The sequence below is a fragment of the Momordica charantia genome, assembly GCF_013281855.1.
Source record: "Momordica charantia cultivar OHB3-1 chromosome 1 unlocalized genomic scaffold, Mcharantia_2.0 BLBB01000001.1, whole genome shotgun sequence".
NCBI lineage: Eukaryota > Viridiplantae > Streptophyta > Magnoliopsida > Cucurbitales > Cucurbitaceae > Momordica > Momordica charantia.
This window is the reverse complement of record NW_028275157.1, coordinates 16,303,033-16,323,210: the sequence shown is the minus strand read 5'-3', so window position 1 is coordinate 16,323,210 and position 20,178 is coordinate 16,303,033. Positions and strand designations below refer to the sequence as shown.

The 20,178-nt window shown below is 34.2% G+C and overlaps 4 protein-coding genes across 4 annotated transcripts; 2 read left to right on the top strand and 2 right to left on the bottom strand.

Annotated features, from left to right (window-relative positions):
- Positions 1 to 306: 306 nt before the first annotated feature.
- Positions 307 to 6,456, bottom strand: FTSZ2-1 (Tubulin/FtsZ family protein). The gene is made up of 8 exons (XM_022277241.2): positions 6,296 to 6,456; positions 5,207 to 5,883; positions 3,586 to 3,885; positions 3,136 to 3,226; positions 2,119 to 2,243; positions 1,297 to 1,389; positions 921 to 986; positions 307 to 802 (listed from the first exon to the last, which is right to left on the bottom strand). The coding sequence occupies exons 2-8, from the start codon at positions 5,840 to 5,842 to the stop codon at positions 677 to 679; spliced, it is 1,437 nt and encodes a 478-aa protein (XP_022132933.1). The 5' UTR covers positions 5,843 to 5,883; positions 6,296 to 6,456; the 3' UTR covers positions 307 to 676.
- A 1,031-nt stretch (positions 6,457 to 7,487) lies between these two features.
- On the bottom strand, positions 7,488 to 9,834 carry LOC111005514 (uncharacterized). The gene is made up of 5 exons (XM_022277026.1): positions 9,641 to 9,834; positions 8,933 to 8,976; positions 8,021 to 8,627; positions 7,816 to 7,932; positions 7,488 to 7,674 (listed from the first exon to the last, which is right to left on the bottom strand). Exons 1-5 carry the CDS (start codon positions 9,832 to 9,834, stop codon positions 7,488 to 7,490), a joined length of 1,149 nt encoding a protein of 382 aa, XP_022132718.1.
- Positions 9,835 to 10,876: 1,042 nt separating this feature from the next.
- LOC111005265 (F-box/RNI-like superfamily protein) lies at positions 10,877 to 13,193 on the top strand. Its single transcript, XM_022276707.2, has 2 exons — positions 10,877 to 11,122; positions 11,530 to 13,193. The coding sequence occupies exon 2, from the start codon at positions 11,662 to 11,664 to the stop codon at positions 12,907 to 12,909; it is 1,248 nt and encodes a 415-aa protein (XP_022132399.1). The 5' UTR covers positions 10,877 to 11,122; positions 11,530 to 11,661; the 3' UTR covers positions 12,910 to 13,193.
- Positions 13,194 to 16,657: 3,464 nt separating this feature from the next.
- LOC148213346 (RmlC-like cupins superfamily protein) lies at positions 16,658 to 17,550 on the top strand. The gene has a single exon (XM_088127738.1). The coding sequence runs from the start codon at positions 16,788 to 16,790 to the stop codon at positions 17,427 to 17,429; it is 642 nt and encodes a 213-aa protein (XP_087983864.1). The 5' UTR covers positions 16,658 to 16,787; the 3' UTR covers positions 17,430 to 17,550.
- Positions 17,551 to 20,178: the final 2,628 nt, after the last annotated feature.

The window sequence follows — 20,178 nt, the reverse complement described above, 5'->3', positions numbered from 1 at the left end:
TTAGAAAAGTGGAGTCTTCGATAAGGAAGAGAGAGAAAGAGACGAGGGAAAACGAAAAAAAGTCACGAATCAAACTCACATTTTAAAACTTAAAAAACCAAATAGAAACGGATCAAAAAAATTTATAGATCAAATAGAAACCTATCCCAAAAGTGTATTTTACGCTATGGCCTCTTCAAGATGCCCTATGCATAACGAAAGATCCCGTTCATATATTGGCAAATTATTATCCAGTTTAGTGGATAAAGAAAAACAACAAACATTATATAAATTAGAAACTTGAATGCATAATTAAGATACTTGAAATGAAAGTAATGAACAATCTAATAAATTTAACCAACTTACAACAGGGTGTTGTGGCAATACCATGAACACTAAATTGAGCATAAAAGCTTCATCTTCACTTCAGCCATTACAGTACTATGCTGAAACAACTTCACTTTAAGCAACTTTATCAAAACGAGAAAGTAACTAAACCAAGCTCTTTAGCTACAGAGATATTTCATATTGCAACTACAGATCAAACTGAAAATTTATGAGCTATTTTATTACTCAACAAATATACAAAGTAATGAAACCGAAGGGTATACTGACACTACCACCTATAGCAGCATATTATATGTACGTAGGAAGGAATTTCCTAGCGACGAAGGATTGCTCGGAGTTGAAAAGGCGATTATGCTCTAGGATAACGTGAGCGACCTTTCTTCTTTAAGAATTCTGGGATTTCGACCGAACTGCCTTCATTGAAGGAGGAAGGTCTACGGTTGATTCCAAAGTTGCTGTCTCCCTGTTGACTTGCCTGTAATAGAAGAGGTGGAAACAGCTTTATCTTATGGTTTTTAGGATGATTTTGCCAATCGTCACGGACCTAAACCGGAATACTAAATTTAACACATTTCGTGCAGTCACAACAATACCTGAACCGGCCTTCCTTCGCTTTCTTCTTGGCGCTTGAATCCAGTGGCAATTAGAGTTATACTAACCTGAAAATGAGGGGAGGGGGTCAAGTTCAATCATTATGGTAGTTTATTAGCAAACCATCATTATGGTCATTTAAATTAAATCCATAGGACTAGACCAAGGATGAATAACATTAATGTTTCTATTTCCACAAAGAAACACAATTCAAGATTCATATGGTTCTAGGACAATAGGAGGAGATAAACACTGCACAGCTATAGCAAGTGGATGCCCAAAACGCAAAAATGAGAAGTCCACCCAAATATATCAAGACCTGACTATAACAAATCCTAATGCAACTTCAAATGAATTATGGTTGGACTTATAACTTACTTGACCACTGAGTGAAGGATCTATCACTGCTCCAAATATTAAATTAGCAGTTGGATCCACAAGGTCATATATCACCTCTGCTGCAGCATTCACCTGTGAGATTATCCGCGATAAATGTGAAGAACCAGAGAAACTACATTACATCACTGGTAACAGAAATACAGTTTTAAATAAACGTTTAACCCTCCCATCCTATTTCTGAATTGCTGGATCTTAATATTGCTACAGTTAATGGACCTCCAAAATTTCATGAGTTTCTTTGGATTCAAATTCAGGAAGTAAGAGAACTTGTGATTTTTTACGAGACTTTGTTATTTATTTTGTCATTTTTCTCCTTAGACTAATTTTATGTTGCAACATGCGGAATCTATAGATTACTGTCTGGAACGCTTGTGGTACAAAATTTTGCATGAATTAACATTTCATAGGAGTTTTCTTGGGGATGTTTCATCCTTTCCGCGTCCAAAACTTTTAGAGGCAGGACTTCCAAGAAGAGTGTAGTGTAGATCTAAGAATTCATAATGCAGGGTTTATGTGTCTAAAGCCGAGAATTCTAGCTCCATACTGCCAATGAGAAAACAGTATATCCAAACTTCACAGTAATCGCCAGATGCCAGCTACTACAATCTCTTGTTTCCGTTAATATTCATAGGGAGCTGTATTGATCTCATTAACATGGTAGATGAAGCTTCTGGCATACATTATGTATTATATTTATTGTACCTACGACTATGATACATGATTTAAGTTTTAAGAGCAGGGAGATCAAGATATATAAATAAGTTGATTGGCAGGTGGAGAGGGAAACAGAGAGAACCACACCTCATATAAAGTCAAATCACTTCCACCGGTTATGTTCCACACAATTCCAGTGGCTCTTTCTATGCCAATATCCAATAGAGGTGATTGGATAGCATTTAAGGCAGCATCTCTAGACCTCGTCTTTCCTGCACCAATATAAACAAAAGGTAGAAATTGGATTAAATTAGAGCAGTTGATCAAATATTTTAGAGTTGGGAGAAAAATGGGAAGGGAGAGAGACATCTCACTAGGCAACCAACTGCCTCACTGCCAGAGAAAATAAAGTCAAAAGAAAGACCTACAAACTATAGGACACAGACAGTTTTCTTCAGTATTTCAAATTGGAGAGAAGGATTTGCTTATCTCAGGCTGGCTTAGCCCAAGATACAAGGCTGTTTATAACACAGGTTACATAAACTCAAGCTTTTGAAATCTACCTTTAAACTATACAATCTAAGTTTTCATAACTCAATTCTTTTTCAGAATCCAAACACAAGTTATAAAAATATTATAAGAATGTCTTCTCTAATTATTTCTTCTTTTCTATGTCGGAAGGCCGCTCTCGTTAGGTCTTTTATAGTTTTATCTTTCAATTATTTCTACCAATTGCACAAATTTTTGTTATTCCGTTTGTTTTTTCCAGTCCTGTGCCTTGTACATTTCATTGAAACGAAATGTTTCCTAGAAAATTTAGGATTGTAGAAAAGGTAAGATCAGATCCACAAAACGGAAGGATAGAGAACATGGTTTATGATCATAGGAAGGATACTATCCAGTTCAATCTATTTGAATCTTTGATAATTTGTAAGAAATCAGCCGACTGCATACTGAACAGTGGGAACTCAGAGAGGTATCCAAAATAGGTTTCATTTCTCTGATGGAAGTTGAAGAATAGTGAAGCAATTCCAATAGTTTTAAAATTAAAGGTCGTAGATAAAAATGAAATTTTTGTCAGCTCAAAGTTAAGACGAAAAAGAATTAGACCAGACTACACTACATAAACTCCTGTACATCAGTGAAGTATGTAGCTACAGTTACCAGTAGCAGTTCCTATTCCCATCAATGAAGAACCAGCATTTGCCATTATAGCACGGACATCAGCAAAATCTACATTTACCAGCCCTGGTATCTGTATATTGTAATGCAGCAACAGACCACAAGTTAGATTTCAAAGGGGGTGGGTCCATAAAGCAATTCTACTCATTAATTTATGACTAGAACTGGAAGGCATTTTCAATTCATCATGCAGGATTTAACCATCAGGATAGAAAGTAATCACTAAAAGTAGAACTACAGAATCTGAGAAAAATAATTATACATCCGATAAAGCTCAAACTTCACTATATATTTTCTGACAAATTATTTCAAAAGTAAAGGTTTTCATACACTCAATATCATTGAATAGAAGAAATGAAATCCATAAAAAGCTTCCGCCTTCCTGTAAACAAAGAGAATGTATAGTTCAAAATTCTTGAGACTTCTATATACCGTGATGATGTCAGAGATACCACGAACACCTTGCCGAAGAATGTCATCAGCCAAATTAAATGCTTCCGTTACAGGGGTAGCCTGTGAAACTGCTGTCAGTAACTTGTCATTTGGGATAACTATCAGTGTATCAACTTTATCTCTTAAAGTTGCAATTCCTTCCTGTGCTTGAACTGCTCTCCTTCGTCCTTCAAAAGAGAAAGGAGTCGTAACAATACCAACCGTCAATATGCCCATTGACTTTGCAATGCCTGCAATAACAGGTGCCGCTCCAGTTCCAGTTCCTCCACCCATTCCAGACTACAGGCACATAAAGTTAATCCCACAGTTAGAAAAGATGCCAGGTATCAATCCTGACATAAGTGGCAGAATATTATAGTCAAAGAATTATTGGGATGAACCGAAATATATGTTATGTGCCCAGTATCATATATCATATTTATTCATGAGGCACAAGAATCAATCAACTCGACGTCAAAATGAGAAGTATTCTAAGAATGTGTAGAGTAGGTATAAAACCATACAATTAAAGGAAGTTAAAAAGAATTTATAGTTACTACCATACTACCAAAAGGAATATTCCTTTTCGAAAACTCATTTGATAACAACTCCACTGACAAGTGTACTTAGTCTAGAGCAATTCTGGAAGTTGAGTCACCTCTTAAGAAGTTATTTTGGAAGGTGCTCACATGATCTATGTATGAGGCACTCTTCAATCCTAAAAATAATCAAGGACACAAAGTGGTTCAAGTTGCAAGAGATGTAAGGAAATGTTGGGGCATCAAGTACCGAATCTAAATTCCTAGTCCTATTCCAAATCCAGGTGATTGGGACATTACTCATCCATGGTCACTTAGATAACACTACAAATCACGGATTTTGTGTAGGAACTGATAGAGTTTTTTACTCCTTTTGGTTCAAAGTCCCCCTTTTTACGGCTTTTTTGAGTAGGTTTAGCAGTCTTTCGTAACTACTCAAACAGTTTTCATGTAATCCCCCTTAGTTGTGGGGTTGGCTTTCCTCCCATCTTATATATATTTCATAGTGCTAATGTAGTGTCTTAGTTTCTTATCTTTAAAATAATAATAATAACAACAATAACGAAAATAATAATAATAATAATAATAATAATTCGAAGATTAAAAATTAATAATACTAATAATAAAAAAAAATTTCCGATTATGCCTAAATATATGTCATGTCCCATCTTATATCTCCTAATTATGATATAAAATTATAATTTTTTATTTTTAAAAACCAGATTTCACATCTCTCGAGCAGTGACCAAGAAATTAGCCTATCGCAAAAAAAGCATTTGCTCTTTGAAGACACTAGTTTCCAAATAACCGAAAGGCGACAAGATAAGCTAAGAACCGATATATAATACATACGAAGACAAAATTATGTAATGTCTGATATTTAAGAGAACAATGCTTAAGTAACGAGTTCAAAAAAATGAAAATTGGATATAATATGTGATGTTAACATTTGAGATCAACGTCTTGGAAAGGTATAATCCCCAAGTTAAAATACCCTACAAAGCTGCAGAATGTGAACTAGAGAAAACAAACAGTGAGGCAGTACAAGCAGTACATTTAAGGGCTAAACAAGCTTAACTTACAGTGACAAAAACCATGTCAGATCCATAAAGCGCCTCTTCTATAGACTCTTTGCTTTCATTAGCAGCATTCATGCCGATCTCTGGGTTCCCACCAGCACCGAGACCTCTTGTAAGTTCTCGACCAATTTGTAGACGGTTCTCAGGATACACAGGAGACAGTTTCATCGCTTGAACATCTGTATTAACAATCCAAAACTCCACACCATGCATTGAACTTTCTATCATACGATTAACTGCATTGGACCCACCACCTCCAACACCAATAACTTTAATCTTTGCCTCATTGTAATTACTACTGGATGCATCTTCCAAGCTTTCCGTGGAAACCCCACTCATATTATCCTTTCTTGGGCTATTTATTGTATTGTTTCCCTCACCTCTTAGCAATGAGATTTCAGGGTGTAAATCCATAAATGGATCTCTGTTCTGATATGGGCTGACACTGTGAGAATTGGAAGACTTGGCCAAATTTGATTTTTGATTGATACCCACAAACCCATTCCTGTCCTCGGGCATTTTCATGTAGCTAACTTTACCCAAGTGATGCTCCATAGAGACTCTGCCTCCAAGAGCAGACAGTATACCGACAGGATTTCGAGTAAGAGTAAAATTCATCGACGCATAACTTGCCATCATGTAGCAGTGAATCTCCCACCGGCCACCCCGAAACTATGCAGCTGAAAAATGAAAAGAAATTCAGATGCACACACGGTCTAAAATTTCAACAGTTTGACTAAATATGTCTCTATCAAAGAACACGAATTCAGAAGATCAGTGAAAGAGAGGCAATATAAGGGGAATGCTACATCGATAACAAACGAAATACAATTCCTGGAAATCAAGATTTCACAGAGAAAAAAGAACTATAAAATGAACTCCGAAACTCAAAAGTGTCAAAGCAACCCCACAGCTGAAGAACGGAAGAAAGCTCAAAACCGATTACACATTGGCAATCGAATTCAACAGCAGAAGCAAATTAAACCCACTATACAGAGCTACTAGGAAAACACACTGGGAGCAGGAAAGAAACAAAACTTCAAAGCAAGTAATCGGAAACGGAAAAAGCATCAGCATTTTGTAAAAGGGCACCTGAAAATACTTCTGAAAAGTGCAAAATGTCGTGCCGTGGAGCACTACGGATGCAGAATCCAAATTGGCATTGGAAAATGGGGTTGGGTTTAGTGCTTTCGGCCGAAGGGATACCAAATTAGCAAATGTGCTGCGGGCAAACAAACAATTCGGTTCAACAAAACCCCGGCTACCTGTACCGTACTCAACAGCCTTACTCTTTTTTCTCTCTTTTTTTTTTTCCTTCTATTTTTCCTTTACATTTTTCATCCTTTTATTTTGATTTGATAATATTTATTTCACGTAATTTGAAAAATAAAGCAATTGAGCCTGTGGGTGCGGTGTATATATATATATATATTTTATAATCGAATTATAGAAATCGTCAAACATAACTCAACTGTAATTGACATATATCCCAAGAGATTGTGAGTTCGATTTCTCATCCCTACATGTTGTACAAAAAAATTATATAGAAAATTTATTTCTTCGTTTACTTATGGATACAGATACGGTTTTCTATTACAATTTTAATGAAAATTATCCCTAAAAACTTATCATTACACTTTTTTCTTCAAGTGCAAGCATTAAGGTATTAAATATTTCCAAGGGATAGTTTGGATGACTTTGGACTTCAAGGAATAACCTTTGAGGTATTGGGTTCAAGTAATAACCCCTTGCGTATGTACGGGTATGAAAATAGCGCGCATACCTCAAGTATATAAGAACAAAAAGGCCCAAGGGTGATATTTTCATAATATTACAAAGAAAAATTGACAAAATATGAAAAATATTAACAAAATCTCACTAATGTAGACATAATATTTATATTAATTATTTTTAACTTATTTAGAAATGATGAAATATTTATTTGTTAATTTAAATTGTTTTTTCGAATTTTTTATTTTTTATAACTTTTTCAAAAATATCTATGACATTTTATTAAAATTATATATATATATTTTTAATACAATTTCATTAGCAAGATTTTTCACCCCTGTTAGAAAAACATATTCGAATTTTTAACCAAAATTAAAATATATAAAAAAAATGTTCGTGACCTTTTTCATTTTCAAAATTTTGAAGATTGTTTTCAAAAAATTTTAGAAACTAAAAAATAAAATAGTGGAACCAAGGTTAAAATTTTCATTTCTATTTCAATTTATTTTCATTGAATACAAAAGCAAAACATGTAGAGGAGAGGGGAATTGATTCACGACCTGTTCTTTAAGATTCCGAGCACGTAGGATATAACGGCCAACTGGGAACCCCCGAATCCAACAGTTCCCAGAACCAAAACAGGGACAAGCTCCATGTAACTTTCACTCCTTATTTTCGAAATGAAGTACACCCCATAAACGAACATGTACAACGCAGCTGAACCCCCACGTACGACGGATCTGCAACCATTCATTGATTCAATTCAATATCTGTTTAGTTTGAAACAATGGGAAACGAAACGAAACTCCAATTGATTATTAAGCAAAGTCTTTTTCACGAACAATTGTGTTGTAAGTAAGAAAGTGATCAGAAAAGGTTACATGAATAGATGCTGAAGTCCAACGTTCAAGATAGCACCGAGCACGGATGTGAACATTGGACAGTGGCATTTTGAGGCTGTTCTATTATTCATACGACGAATACCTTGGTGAAGATGTCTGTAGATAATCGAAAAATCTGAAAGTTTAACACATACAGTAAAATTTAATTGAACTTAATTAAAAGAACAGATAGAAGGTGTGCTACCTGTTCTTTATGAGGTACGGAAACACATACGGCGAAGCAACTGCAAGAAGCAAGGCGATCCACCAAAAGGTAATGGCAGTCCAAAGCCAAAATGATGAGAAAACCAAGTGTGTGTATTCTTCTTTAAGCCACGAGGTTTTCTGATCAGCTGCAGTTTTATTCCTGGAGGTGTAGTAATTCGAGTTGTTTTTGAGTTTGATATCATTCCAGATTACAGAGTAGGAAAATTCGACTTCGGTTTCAGTAACGTGGGTTATATCCACGGATGAATCGAGACTATTTACAATATTAATGCCCATCACTCGATTATCCATGAAATCGACGTTGAATTCAATGTGATTGAAAAGATAAAACTTCTGTCCGATGCCTTTTTCTTCAACGGCTTCCCCCACCTTACTCTTGAGCCAGTAGTTGTCGAAGTACATCTTGTACTCAGATTTGCCTCCAATATGGGACTTAAACTTTATAAGATCATCTTCAGTCAATTTTTTCTTGCAAAGGAAGCCCTCCGATTGTGAAACGCCAAACTTCAACTCATATCGGGTATTGGTTATGCAATCGCCTGCCAGAATATCATTCAGGGATGTCTTTCTTTTGGGTATCTTTTCTGTAGTCAATGAAAATGTATAACATATTAACCAGTCATTCATCGTATTGAACTCAAACAAAAAAATGATGTACATAATGAAGAATCAAAGAAGACAATTGCCCTTAATTTGTAGTAAATTCAAAAAATCCATATAAAATATCAAGAATTTATAGATTTCTTTCTAATTAGCCCTAAAATTATTAGAAGGGAAAGATTATGTATACAGAGTTAGAATATAAAACTTTGCCCTCACGAACATGGCTTCGCCATTATCAATCAAAGAGTGTTCGAGCATCTAATGAAGAGAATAATATGGTCTTCACCTCCTGGAGGACAAAATGGAAGCGAAAAATATGCTTGTGCCTCACTGCAAATATAAAAAAAGGGGGAAAATTGATTACTGATACCACAATATTGATTACTGTAATAGAGTTAAAGATACCACAATCATATGACAAGTTATATAGTTTTGGTTTCATGAAGCAAGCAATGCAAATGTAGTTTTGGTTCATATACTAGTTCTTTTTTATGCACTTTCTAAGCAAAAGAAGCAAACGGATGAAAACTCAGATAATCGCTGCGCACTAAAATATGCATCAAGCAGATTGTGCATGAAATTTAAATATATACTCTTCATCACAACCTAACTGGATCATTTTCATTTTCAAATGTTTATGTGGAAAAGCGGCGGGGAATGTATCTTGATAAACTCAGATTTAAACCCCTCGGAATTCAAACTTTTACTTCGAATTTCTGATCAGATGCAAGAAAATTGAACAAAGACATCGGAAGAACTCACTCTTTTTGCTACAAGAATCTTTTTACAATGCATCATTAGTTTTCAAATATCCAAAAAGCGTCATGAGACACATTATGATATGATAAATCTTTTCACTAACTCTGTTCATTGTCCATCTCATATTTCCTGATGTTTTCCGAGCAATCCTACTGATATAGCTTAGGAATTGGGACAAAATGAAAACAAATATTGCAAGAAAATGAAAAAATATCGATCACCGGAGAAATTTTACCATCGTTGATCATGAGCCACAAATACTGTGTTGACGAACAGAGGAATCCGCTCTCCATATTCGTAACCGCAATGCTTGGGTAAAGAATCGTATCTTGTTCTATCAGTAGCTTTGAGAAATCTCTCGGAGAAAATGAGCGGCAGAGAAAGTACCAAAACGAGGGCGAAGTAAATCAGTTTCCGAATTGGCGCCATGGATCCGACGAGCGAGAGCGAGATTCAAAAACTGGAGGGAAAGTGAAGTCCTCAACCTCATTATATAAATATTTTTACGTGGAATTTGTGATGAAATCTCAACCGTCAAGATCATGATGTGATTTTGATGTAGACAAATGGACGGTGATTAAACATGTGCAGAGTTAATTTCCGTGTAAGCGGCTACAAAAGGCTGGTCCAAGTTAATTACTGCGGCAGTTAGTTAGTTAATTACAAAGTTACAGGGTTTCAGTCTGAGTTTTGGACTTTCACAAGCTTCCATGGATCACCTAAATATTTATTCAATTTAAATGAATAAAGAAAAAGAGGGACCTTTCTTTAAATAATATAAGTAAAAAAATTACAAGTCGGGATAGGTTTGAAAATATTTTCAAAACTAAGATAGTGCATGTGATTTCAATCACATATATTGGATGCAATTTTGTCAAAACTTGTATTCAATGGATGCAAGTATATTAAAACTACTCTATTATTGTATTTTTTAAAATTTTATTTACATTAAAAAAAAAGTTACTTTGCAACCTACAATACTTTTGTACTTTTTGTTTTTAAAATTACATTATTGGAGAAATTAACCTTACTTATGTTTCAATTATGGTCAATTTTTATAAGTCCTTGTCTAATTTATACTCACATTTTCAACCTTACTTATGTTTCAATTTGAGTTGGCCCTGTCCTACTCAATTTTTTAAAGTCAAGTGATGTAACCACAAAAAAAAAATAATAATAATTAAAAAAAAAAAGAACAAGTTTAGATCAATAGGTTTGAATGTGAAACTTTTAGATTGAGCTTTTTAAGATATGCACTATTTACATTGAATAGACATTTTAATCTTATAATAAAATTATCTAAAATTCTCTCTCTCTCTTTCTTTCTTTTTTATAACTAATTGTCAATTTTAGTAATTATCTTATAAAAGATTATCCAAAATAATTACAGTAAATAAATTAATTAAAATAAAAATCAATGTTAGAATTAGAAACAAAGGCAACAGTCTAGGCTGTAGCATGGCAAGGGTCAAAAAGTTCATCGTATATACGCAACGCAAACCTTCCCAAATTTCATTATATAATCCGTTTCATCTTTTCCTTTTTTCTCAAGCAGCAGTGGAATTGCATAGTTCCGATCTTATCTTTGTACGATTTCTCTGCGCACCAACTTCCATACAATTCCCCAAATTCCCTCTGTTTACTCTCTCTTTCTTTGTTTCCGGCGATTGTTCTGGCCGCCGGAGTTCGATCGAGATCAGTTTCGTCTTAGTATCCAGTAAGTCAGTTCCCCATTCCGATAATTTCTCTTTATTTTCTTTGCGTATTGAAATTGGTAGGTTAATGTTTCGGTTTCTTGTATCAAGAATTAGATTGATCAACCACCTTGCATATGGTCGCGTTAATTAGTTTGTTCTGTTTGCTGACGATCGATTCCTAAAGCAAGATGGAATTTCTTGAAAATTTTCAAGTGGGCATGATCAGTTTTAGTAAAACCCAGATTCTAGATTTAGTAAATACTTTAGATGTAAGAATTTTGTTTTAGTGGGTAGTTCTCTTTCATCTATTTTTCAGATCCAGCTTTTTGATGGGAAGTTGTATTGAATCTTTTTTGTCAATTTGGTTGATTTCGGTGATACGGAGCCCATTTTTATTAGTCTTTGTGGTTCTTGTTAATTTCTGCAGATATATGATGGACGCTCGGCAACTTTAAATCTTGTTCTTGGGTGTATGTTCATACTTCTTGGGTGCTGGAATTTTACGTCCTGTGAAAATTTGTGGAAGTAACTGCTTCATCTTCTGCTTCTTGTACTGGGAATGGAGCATCTTCCTGTTGAAGTGATTGGAAACATACTTTCCCAGTTAAGAGGTGCCCGAGACGCAGTGATTGCTTCGGCAACTTGCAAGAAATGGAGAGAGGCTTGGCGCAATCACCTCCACACCCTCTCTTTCGATTCTCGTGATTGGCCCACTTATCATGAACTCTCAACGAGCAGATTGGAAATTCTTATAACTCAAACAATATTCCAAACAACTGCGCTGCAAAATTTGGCAATTTCAATGGATGACGTGGAAGAATTCTCTGCTGCAGCAGTGATGGCTTGGCTCATGTATACTAGGGATACTCTGCGTCAATTGCATTACAATGTCAAGACAACCCCGATCTTCAACATTATTGAGAAATGTGGTCGACAAAAGCTTGAAGTGCTGGCACTGGCTCATAATTCTATAGCAGGCGTAGAGCCCAGCTATCAAAAGTTCCCTTGCTTAAAATCACTTTCGCTGAGTCATGTCAATGTCTCTTCATTGGATTTGAGCCTTCTTCTGACCACTTGTCCTAAACTTGAGAAATTGGCTCTGATCAGTCCTGATGTTGCAATGTCTGATATGGAAATTAGCAGTGCCTCATTGAAGGATATATATGTTGAAGCAATCAGTTTGGACAAGTTTGTATTGGAGGCTGATACCCTTGAAGTTATGCATCTAAAAGATTGTACTCTTGAGCTGTTTGAAGTAGTTAGCAAGGGCGCCCTGAGGGTTCTGAGGATCGATGATGTTAGTGTCATCCATCTTGATATTGGTGAGAACATGGAAAATCTTGAGGTTGTAGATGTCTGCAACTTCACAATTATGTGGCCAAAATTCTACCATATGATCTCAAAATCATCGAAGTTAAGGAAGCTTCGGCTCTGGGGTGTTGTATTTGATGATGAGGATGAGGTGGTGGATTTAGAGACTATTTGTATGTGTTTTCCTCAGTTAAGCCACCTATCACTATGTTACGATTTGAAAGATGGAATCCTTCAGCATAGCTTGCAGGGGTCATCTCCTTTGTTGAATGTCATAGTGCTTGAACTTGGGTGGAGTGTAGTTAATGATTTTTTCTCAGAATGGATGGAAAAGCTTCTAGGAAGGTGCCCCAATTTGAAGAAATTGATCATATGTGGGGTTGTTTCGGAGGTCAAAACTCATGAAGAATGCCAAACTTTAGCGAACTTCACCCTTTCCATTGTCCAGCTGATGAGAAAGTATATGCACGTGGAGGTTCAGTTTGAGTATGAATAGAAAGTTCATGAAGGTCTCCAAGTTTATTTGAGAGTTGTACGAGATTGTATACATCCTATAAGGATTCTGACGATCTTACTTGTTTCACAGTCATAATTCTGAAAACCTTTGTCTTTCTTTACAAGCTGCATTCATTACTTTGAGCAATTGTCAATTACAGTCCTTGACAAATGGCAAACTTTTTCTCGTCTTTTCTTTTCTTTTGCGCAGGTTCATTTTTAGAGACTTACTAGGATTCTGTATCAATCTTCTTTGAATTTGTATATTGTTCCAACTTCCCTGAACTCTTTTTCTTTTCCAGTTATACTTGAATAGCAAATAGAATTCATAATCACATGCATTTCATTTATCCAAATCCCAAGCCCAGGAAACATGTTTTTTTTTACTGGTTTATGTAACTCTTATCTTCCGCTGTTGTATTTGAGCATGAGCATCTGTGAGGCTATTTTCTATCAAAACTGAGATAGGAAGAATCTCCTGCTAAGAGACTCCAATCTCAAGCTGCAAAGACAAAACTTTGATAAATAATTTATCCCCTTATATCAGAGGAAGTCGCATTGCACATTTATTTTCTGAAAATGCCATCAAGACATTGTTTGTCGGATTACAGATTCGGGACAGTTAATGATTTTACTGTTGTCCCTTGAGTTTTACAGCTTCTCAGCTCCTATCCTTTACGTATAACTTGCAAGTGTGGAAGCAAAACCCCTTATTTACGAAAGAATACATCAAGTAAGTAGCCAGCTAGTGTCTGTGACTAGTTAAATGGTCCACATGGGCAGTTTCTGGTTTCATTTATATATATTTTTGTCTGATTGTATAGAAGGGTCACAGAAAGCAGCCAACTCTGTTTGTTTGCAAAATTTATTACCAGTTGTATGTTTACAGTTTGGGAATGTTAAAAAGATGCTTCCCAATGCTCTCCCATTTTTTTTCTTAGCGTTTAGCTCATTTGAGCCATTTGTATTGTCTCATTATTGAGCTTGCTACTAGTTATTGGATTGTGCTTTTGGGGTTATTCTCTCTTTTTCTCCTATGGCATGGTGTCTGTACATGAATAATTCTTGTTGTCTCTTCTTTTCTACATGTTTTCTCTCCTTAATAGCATTGTCTAGTGGAGGGCTCTTATTCCAGCAGTTGGGACTGAATTCTAATTTATCTTGTTCTTGAGAGTTTTAAGTACTTTTGTTTGATAATGATAACAAACAGGTATTAGAAAGGGGATTTTGAGTTTTGAAGAATCAAGGTGAAGGCAATCTTGATCTTGACACAACTACCTTATATGAAAGGGTCAATAGATTTTCTGCACAATTGTCATTCTTGTTCAAAAACTAACTCTGTGCATGTTCGAGGAAAATCAATAGTTTTACGTGTCTATGCATTTAAAATACTTTGTTAGTGTCGAGTCACTCCTCATATGTGTTACGTGTTCGATCAAGTTGTGCAAAGAGTGAAAGGAAACTATATTGACTCATTTCAACCTTTCTTGCTCATCACAACCATGTTTTGGTAGAGACAAACACCTCGCAAAGACATGTGAGCAATAATGTGACACTATGGAACGTTGTTGAAAGAACAATTACTTTGTCAAAACCTTGTCATTATTTATCGCGCATATATCAGTCAAATCAACTCGATTGGCACCACTAGCACACCTTGTAGCCTTGCAACCCACTTGTTCTTGGGCACAACCCATTCTTAACTGCAGTCACACAAATGGTTCCACAGTGACAAAAAAAATAGAGGGAGTTTTGAATGAACTCTCCTAGATTGCTATCCTACTCTTTAAACAGTCATATTTGTTGTTAAGCTTAATTAAACTTTCAAACTCTTAGATGACTTCCTATTATTTTACAAGTGACAAGTATAAATCTACACATCTATATCGAATTCAACATGAAATTTCTCATTTAACTTCAATTTTCTACAGCCATTCTTCAATTAAAAAAAAATCTTAAAATAAACATATTTTTCACTCAATTATCCAATGTTATATATTGAACCACTTTTATTCATATTCATTGTTTTTAACAACAAGTGAATCGTGGTCAAACTTGGTCAGGTCAGTGGTCGGCAAGATCTCAGAGATCGGGTAATGTCTCATGTAAACCACGTACAAGAATACTTGCACGAGGGAGTAAATACTCCGAACTAGAATACCATACCTGATGTTGGAGTGCAGTCCCCTAGTTATAGATTTGGGAATACCATTAACGTCTGACAAGCAGTTGGGGAGTAGGTATACCGAACTGCGAGTGGTTAGGAGTAGGTACACCTAATCGTTGGTTGCCCGAATGCATGGTCGGAGGTCTTCCGACCATAAGGTTCTTCGAGTCGCCTCTTTCAAGTCGTTCCTTCCCAACGTTTCGGGACAGAATCACAAGAACAGATCATTTTCTCCACGTGGCATGAGTATAATAACTTCTACCCTAACTCCAAATAAGTTTATCATTGCGTACATATAATAGGTAATTATAACGGCAAATAAAAAAAATTGGAGTAATAATAACCTCACATTGATTACATAAATGGCCGTGGATTACAATCATTTCTTTCCACACCATATCCTTGTGCCTTAAGCCTCAAGTAAAAATAGTGGTTTGCAGCTCATTTGAGAGCAATCAAGCATGCACCACGAATCAAGGAGATACAATCATGATGTATTGGCCATTTTTGCAAGTATCATGGAACTAAGACTTTTTATATGTGAAAATAATAATAATAATAATAATAATAATAATCTCATCTTATATATCATTTTTCTTCTTTTATCTATTATTCCCAATTTTGATTTGTGGACATATCATATATATAAATATATTTATATTTATCATCGATTTCATAATCTCTATTTGATTTGGATTTTAAAAACTTAGAACTAAAATAATGGAATGAAGAAGAAAACAGAAAAGATTAAGAAATAATTAACGATATGGATGACTTTTAAAAATTAAAGGTTTTTCCTTTTTATTTTGGACAAGCTTTAAAAAAGTATTTGGTGGGTGATAAGAACATTGCATGGGTAAATAATCATATGGAAGTATATTAAACTTATTCTATTGCATTTAATATTTCAATTTTTTTTGGTTAAGAGGCAGATTTAATTCTGATTTATTTCATTTTAATTTTAGTATGTAATGAGGTAGTTTTTATGGTGGGAAGTTTTTAACATAAATTTTTAATGATTCAAACATGAATTTTTTTTTAGAACACGTGGGGTGGAGATCGAACTCAAAAATTTTCCGTTAGAGATATATGTCAATTACCGGTAAACTATGCTCGCTTTGATTGTGAAAATTTTTGTTAAGGGTTGATGTGACAGTGACTTAGATGTCACCAACTTATCATTTATTTTCTAGGCACATGACCTTACTTTTGTACGCGTGAGATTTAGATGGATGTCAATACTTATAAATTTTAAGGACTAAATTTTTATACACAAAAATTCAATGTCTAAATTAATCTTACATTGTTTTAGTACAATAAACATGGGATGAGAGATTGAATCTCCAACATTTTAAGAAATTGGTAAAATGCCTCAACTGCTAAACTAAACATTTTAAATTACAATCGGTGAAAAATTACATTAATTATATATTTAAAGTTAATAGTTTAAATCATTACTCTAACATCGAATTTAATGCCTTGCTTTCGATAAATGGAAACCGAAATAATTGGTAGAACAACATCATTACTCTATATATTATGTACATATGAACTTTTCACCACATTTGCTTAAAATGTGCCTTGGATCAAGCCATAAAAAAATATCCTCTTTCTACACCTAATGTATTACATTCTGCATTTCTATATAAACCCATCAAAACCAAGATCCTCGGAATCATCAAACACAACAGATTCGAGCACTTGAAATCAAAATGTCTCCGAAAATGTTCATACCCATTTTCTCATTTCACCTCATGATCATGATCATAACAATCGTCATGGCCTCAGACCCCGACCCACTTCAAGATTTCTGCATACCAAACAACAGGCCCACGCCCACTGGCCCGTGCAAGGACCCGACCGCCGTCACCGCCGACGACTTCGTGTTCTCCGGCGGGAGAGCCGCCGGCAACTTCTCGGGAACCGGGTTCGCCAGCGTGGCCGCAAACCCAGCTGTTTTCCCCGGGCTGAACACGCTGGGAATGTCGTTCGTACGCGCGGACTTGAAGGTGGGCGCGTGGAATCCGCCGCACGTGCACCCACGCGCGGCGGAGATGGTGTACGTGGTCCGGGGGAGGGTGTACGCCGGTTTTGTTGACTCGGCGAACCGGGTTTTCGCGAGGGTGGTGGAGGAGGGGGAGGTGATGGCGGTTCCGAGAGGGCTGCTGCATTTTCAGATGAACGTGGGGACGACGGCGGCGACGGTTTTTGGGTGTTTCAACAGCGAAAATCCGGGAGTCCAGAAGATGGGGTCAGCCATTTTTGGGTCTGGAATTAAAGAGGAGCTTTTGGAGAAGGCTTTTGGGTTGAGTTTGAAGCAGATTAGGAGGTTGAGGAGAAAGTTTCAGTCTTGAGATTTTTCAATTTCGTCCAACTTTAATTCTGAAATTTGGTTCTTTTTCCTCCTATGTCACCGTGGGATAAAATGAAATACAAAACAAAAATTTATTTTAAAATATAATAAGTTTTCAAATATTCAATAATGGTAAGGATATGATTGCTCTTCTTCCGGTGAAGAGTCAAGTTTTATCCATTATTGTGGGTTGGTGTGTTAATTTTCAAATTCTAATCCGTTAAAATATTAGTAATTTATTTTATAATAAATTTGATTGATCATTGTTCAAAATATTAGTCATTGTTAAATTTTATAAGGTCGAAGTTTGAAATTAAAACTCAAACTTTCGATCTGTGGTAGAAAAAAAGAAGCAATAATTGAAAACGGGATTTATAGAGTAATAGTGTGTGGAAAGTAGGTATACTAGGGCCTAGGGAGGGCCAACGAAGCGTGGTATTCATAGTGGTTTTATGTCTCGTGTAACGACTTCCTAGGCATTTGAAAAAAACCTAACAAGAATAAGAATTTTGGTAAAGTTTTAAAATGGGATAAATTTGTAAAATTTTAACCCAAAAAAAGTTAGATGCAACAGAAACTTATTTAATACAAATATTTATGGGACTCGTTTAAAGAAAGTTAGTGAGTGAAGTGTGTCATGTTAATTGGGGTGGAGTGTTAAGTGAAAAGGAACGAGATAACAACTAAAATAAAATAAACAAAATGGTCGTTTTTTAAAATATAGAAATCAAAATAGATGTTTTTATTTATTTATAATTATAACGCATACCTACTATCTCTCAGAACTAGAGTGGTTTCACGTAGCTTCCTTATATTTTTATGTTTCTTACATCATTTTGAATGAATGGCGTGTAGTGTCTGTTTTTAAAATGGATGTTTCGAAAGTATAACAATTAAGATTAATAAAATTTGAAAGTACAAAGATTAAAAATAGACGTTTTGAAAGTATAGAAAGCCAAAATTAACCAAAATGAAACCAAAATATAGTATTTAAACCAAAAACTAATTATCAACCATAATAAATACATAAATTTTAAAAGTTGAAATATGAAAAAGGGTTGTTATTTAATTTATGACAAAATAAAGATTTTTACTTACAATTAATTTATAATGGAATTTCAAATTCAAAGTTATGAAATTCCAAAGGAAATGTAACTTTTTTTTTTCACCAACACGAGTTCAGTTAAGTGGTAATCGATACCTCTCTCTAACTAAGAGGTTATTAGTTTGAATTCCCACTCAAAAAAAGATATGTAATTTTTTTAGTTATCTCTCGTTCTCTTTCTCTGTAATTGAAAGTAACTCAAGATATACATTCAAGTTGGCACAAGAAATTGATCGTATATTAGATCTTTATCTTTAAGTTTGAAAAGGGTACCATAATTACCTTGATGAAGTTGAATAATGCAACTATCCAACGAGAAAAGTCTATTTTCAAGAATGTATATTAATCGGGTTTTTTTTTTAATTTTATAAGTATCATATTATTGTGTTTTTTTATTTGTTAATATTATTTTTTATAATTAGTATTATTGTGTTATTATCTCAATGTCATCTAGATTCAAGTTCTATAAGAAATTGTTAATTAAAACATTTTCCCTTTATAGTGACAGTAATTCAAATATATTATCTTAATAATTAATCATATTATTAAAAAAAAGTACATAATATTTTAAGTAAATATTAGATAAAGATATTTAGCTCAAATGAAACATTCAATCTTTTCATGAGTCTATTAGAGTTTTTAATAACAATATATATATATATATATATATATATATATATATATATATATATATTAACAATCTGGTGAAAGGAAAATTACATAGATTAATTTTATTATTAATAAAATAATAAATTGCATCTTATTATATTAATAATTAATCTATATTTATACTTTACGTTGGAAATTATTTTATTACTTACAAGAAATAAATAGGATGAGGACTCAAAAATTGGTCAAAAGTGTCTATATATATATTAATAATACCAAAACATAATTTTGCCATCATGGTAGCCTATTGATCAAGGGGTCAAGGTAAATAAAAAAAAATTAAAGTAGATTAAGTTCAAATCGTTTTGTATATCTATAGAAATCAAATATATAACGATTACTAATAAATAATACATCTATCTTGTTTCGTGTCTAGTGCAAAGGTTTTAAACGTCGATGTCGATAGAAATGTCGAGGTCTCAATTTTATAGAAATATCAATAAAATATCGATGTCGATGGATATTTCTGTAAAAGTTAGAAAAATTAAAAAATCTTAAAAAATATTTAAGTTAACAAAATAAATATTTTCCTATTTCTAAATTAGTTAGAAATAATTAATATTAATATTATGTATATATTAGTGACATTTTGTATATATTTTTCATATTTTGTCGATTTTCTTCTACTATAATAATATGTCAATTTACCCCCTCATATTGATATCAACTCATGGAAACACGGATATGTTGATGGAAATGTCGGATATTTAGAACCATGGTATGGTGTCTTTTTAACTTTATTTTTTCTTTATAGTTTCAACCATTTTTATCACTATAGTTATTACAATTCACTTGCCCATGCCCCCACCATATTAACACCTTGGATTACTCAACTTTTATGCACATATATCTACCATCAATTTCTATTGAAAGTACTTTTAACTCTAGGAAGAAAATTGGATTAATATAAACATTTTTAAACTTTAAAGAGAGCAAAAAAAAACCCTAAAAGTAAGATCATATCACATCATAATCC

Coding starts and splice junctions, on each gene's coding strand:
- LOC111005514 (XM_022277026.1), bottom strand. CDS start 9,834: ATGGCGCCAATTCGGAAACTGATTTACTTCGCCCTCGTTTTGGTACTT. Junction 8,977..9,640: donor GTGGCTCATGATCAACGATG/GTAAAATTTCTC, acceptor TTATATTTGCAG/TGAGGCACAAGCATATTTTT. Junction 7,675..7,815: donor GGACTTCAGCATCTATTCAT/GTAACCTTTTCT, acceptor GAATGGTTGCAG/ATCCGTCGTACGTGGGGGTT.
- FTSZ2-1 (XM_022277241.2), bottom strand. CDS start 5,842: ATGATGGCAAGTTATGCGTCGATGAATTTTACTCTTACTCGAAATCCT. Junction 3,227..3,585: donor GTATCTCTGACATCATCACG/GTATATAGAAGT, acceptor TACAATATACAG/ATACCAGGGCTGGTAAATGT. Junction 803..920: donor GCGAAGGAAGGCCGGTTCAG/GTATTGTTGTGA, acceptor CTTCTATTACAG/GCAAGTCAACAGGGAGACAG.
- LOC148213346 (XM_088127738.1), top strand. CDS start 16,788: ATGTCTCCGAAAATGTTCATACCCATTTTCTCATTTCACCTCATGATC.
- LOC111005265 (XM_022276707.2), top strand. CDS start 11,662: ATGGAGCATCTTCCTGTTGAAGTGATTGGAAACATACTTTCCCAGTTA.